Source organism: Triticum dicoccoides, chromosome 1B (assembly GCF_002162155.2).
Source record: "Triticum dicoccoides isolate Atlit2015 ecotype Zavitan chromosome 1B, WEW_v2.0, whole genome shotgun sequence".
Classification (NCBI taxonomy): Eukaryota; Viridiplantae; Streptophyta; class Magnoliopsida; order Poales; family Poaceae; genus Triticum; species Triticum dicoccoides.
In genome coordinates, this window is record NC_041381.1 from 143,237,580 (window position 1) to 143,240,258 (window position 2,679).

At 43.5% G+C, this 2,679-nt stretch overlaps 1 protein-coding gene across 1 annotated transcript; it reads right to left on the reverse strand.

Moving 5' to 3' along the window:
- Positions 1-1,520: 1,520 nt before the first annotated feature.
- LOC119323943 (hydrophobic protein LTI6B) lies at positions 1,521-2,391 on the reverse strand. Its single transcript, XM_037597658.1, has 2 exons — positions 2,150-2,391; positions 1,521-1,987 (listed from the first exon to the last, which is right to left on the reverse strand). Exons 1-2 carry the CDS (start codon positions 2,231-2,233, stop codon positions 1,904-1,906), a joined length of 168 nt encoding a protein of 55 aa, XP_037453555.1. The 5' UTR covers positions 2,234-2,391; the 3' UTR covers positions 1,521-1,903.
- Positions 2,392-2,679: the final 288 nt, after the last annotated feature.

Here is a 2,679-nt window from a genome sequence, read left to right on the forward strand (position 1 = left end):
TTCTAGCCGAATAGGTGTTGATTTCTCGCTTAATTAACCCATTGGTCATATCCTAGCTTTGCAATTGAGTGACTCACCTATTGATATAGAATCAGATTGCTTGGAAGCCGTTTCAATGATGAAGAGTACAGAGAGTAATATGTCAAAATATGCTTTTTTGATTGGAGAGATCAGAAATAGTATGGGGAACGTAATACTTGCATTACTCATATTTATCGTATAGGAAACAACGTCAGTCATTTCATGGCAAACTTTGGTAGGTTGCAGGGCCGGACTGCTGTCTGGCTGGGCTTTGGTCCAGAGGAGGTCTTGAATATTGTTCGACGAGATTGTAATCCGTAATCTTTGAATAATACAAGTACTCCCTCTGCCCGAAAATACTTGTCAAAGAAATGAATGTATCTAGCCGTATTTTAGTTTTAGATACATCCATTTTTATGCATTTTTGCGACAAGTATTTCCGGACGAAGGGAGTATTATTTTGCAAAAAAGAAAACCAAAACGTCTTCATTTCCAGAAAACAGAGATACTCCCTTTGTAATATATTGAGCGTTTCGATCACTAGTTTAGCCCCCCGAAAAAAAATAGATCACTAGTTTAGTGATTTAAACACTTATATTTCTTTATGGAGGGAGTACTCAATATGCCACTAGTTTAGCTCACCGAAAAAAAATAGATCACTAGTTTAGTGATCTAAACACTCTTATATTTCTTTATGGAGGGAGTACTCAGTATGCCACTAGTTTACCCCGCAGAAAAAATGAGATCACTAATTTAATGATCTAAACACTCTTATATTTCTTTATGGAGGGAGTACTCAGTATTGAAGGCATACGGAGGTGAGCCTCTTACATTTCTTTGTGGAGGAAGTACCTAGTATTAAACGCATACGAAATATATACCTAGTATTAAACGCATACGAAAACATATATTTTCTCCGTTCCTAACTATTCCCTCCGTTTCAAAATAGATGACTCAACTTTGTACTAACGTTAGTATAAAATTGGATCATCTATTTTGGAATGGAGGAAGTATAAGCTTTTTTAAAGATTTAAACATGAACTACATACGAATGAATATAGACGTACTTAAGAGTGTAGATTCACTCATTTGCTCCGATGTACTTTATATTGAAATCTCTAGAAAGACTTGTATTTCGGAACGGTGGGAGTAGTATGATCCAACGATTGTTGGACAGATAGTAAATCGGGTGCAAAAGTGTCGTACGCATAGCATCACTCAGAAAGATACGCGTGCTCCATCATTTTCGAAGTTTTGCGTCCCCATTTTCTGACGTGTTAAATACACGTAGATGACGAGGCCCGCATACTTGCATCCACTTGACAGGCGGCCCGCCAATGGAACGCACTGCCACAGCTGAGACAGCGAGGCTAGGACACATCTGACAGATATGATGACACAGCTTTTGTTCCTCATGCAACACGAGCAAGGCCGCGCGCGCGAGTGCGCAACTGTCCCGAGAGGGACAGGTACTAACAAATTTGCATAACAGCACTACATCCCAGTAGAACCTGATGCTTCTTTATTTATATTATTATTACTGAAGAAAAACTGAAAAATCAAATGAGAAACCCGACTACATACACATCACTGCCGATTCCAGACTTGAACAGGGAGGCGGTAATCTAACTTCAACAATAAGTACTGTATGCATAAACTCCCATACATGATACTAGTGCATATACATAGTACATATAAAGAAGCTGAAATCTCTTCACACGGCCCATGGAAACCACAGAGAAATTCGCATCGTCAACGTACACGGAAAAGAATTCAAAGAACCCACACAAGCAATAACCCGAGCACGCTAGGAATAGACAGGCGAGATCATCATGGAAATATACTACTATTCCGCCGGAACACTCGGGGCGGCTGCCTTGATTTACTTGGTGATGGCGTAGATGGCGTAGATGATCCCCGGGATGTACCCGAGGAAGGTGAGCAGGAGGCAGATCCAGAACTCGTGCTGCAAGAGAGAAACCAAGAAACAATTATCAGTAATCAGAATTCCATCCATATATGTCACTATCTATCTATCTATCTACGCATCTATCAACCTGTGGAGCGAGCCAGAAAAGGGAAGACGAAAGAAGAGAGAAAGAGGAAAGAATCTGGTGCCGATGCTTACCCCGCAGCCGAACTTGAGGAAGACGCCGAGGGGCGGGAGGATGATGGCGAGGATGATGTCGATGCAGTTGGCCGTGCCCGCCATGGTCGTCGATGTTCCGGCGGACGGAGAGCTTTTCACTCGATCGGTGGATGGAGGGGAAGCAGTAGAGCTGAGCAGAGCAGAGGTGGATGGGAAGGAAGGGGTGGTGAAACACGTATCCGCCGGGCTCTCGTTATATAGACGGGGAAATAGAAGTCAAGGGTGGACGGCGGCGAGGGTGAGGTGAGATGGAGGCCAAGGCAGGGAGGGAGGAAATATCGGGGCGACGCGTGTGGGCCTGTCGACGGGCACGCGGGCCGGGGACCGCGTTCGCGACGCGTTATATAAAAAGGATAAAAACTCGTTCGAGCTTGCCTTTGATGGGCTCACCCCATCCGCCGTCCAACCACCCTGCCAAATTTGCCAGTTTCCTATACTAGCAATTTGGCTGATTTAATTACTTAGCTGTTAAGCATTTGTTAGTGGTATGAATTGCACCATAGAATCGA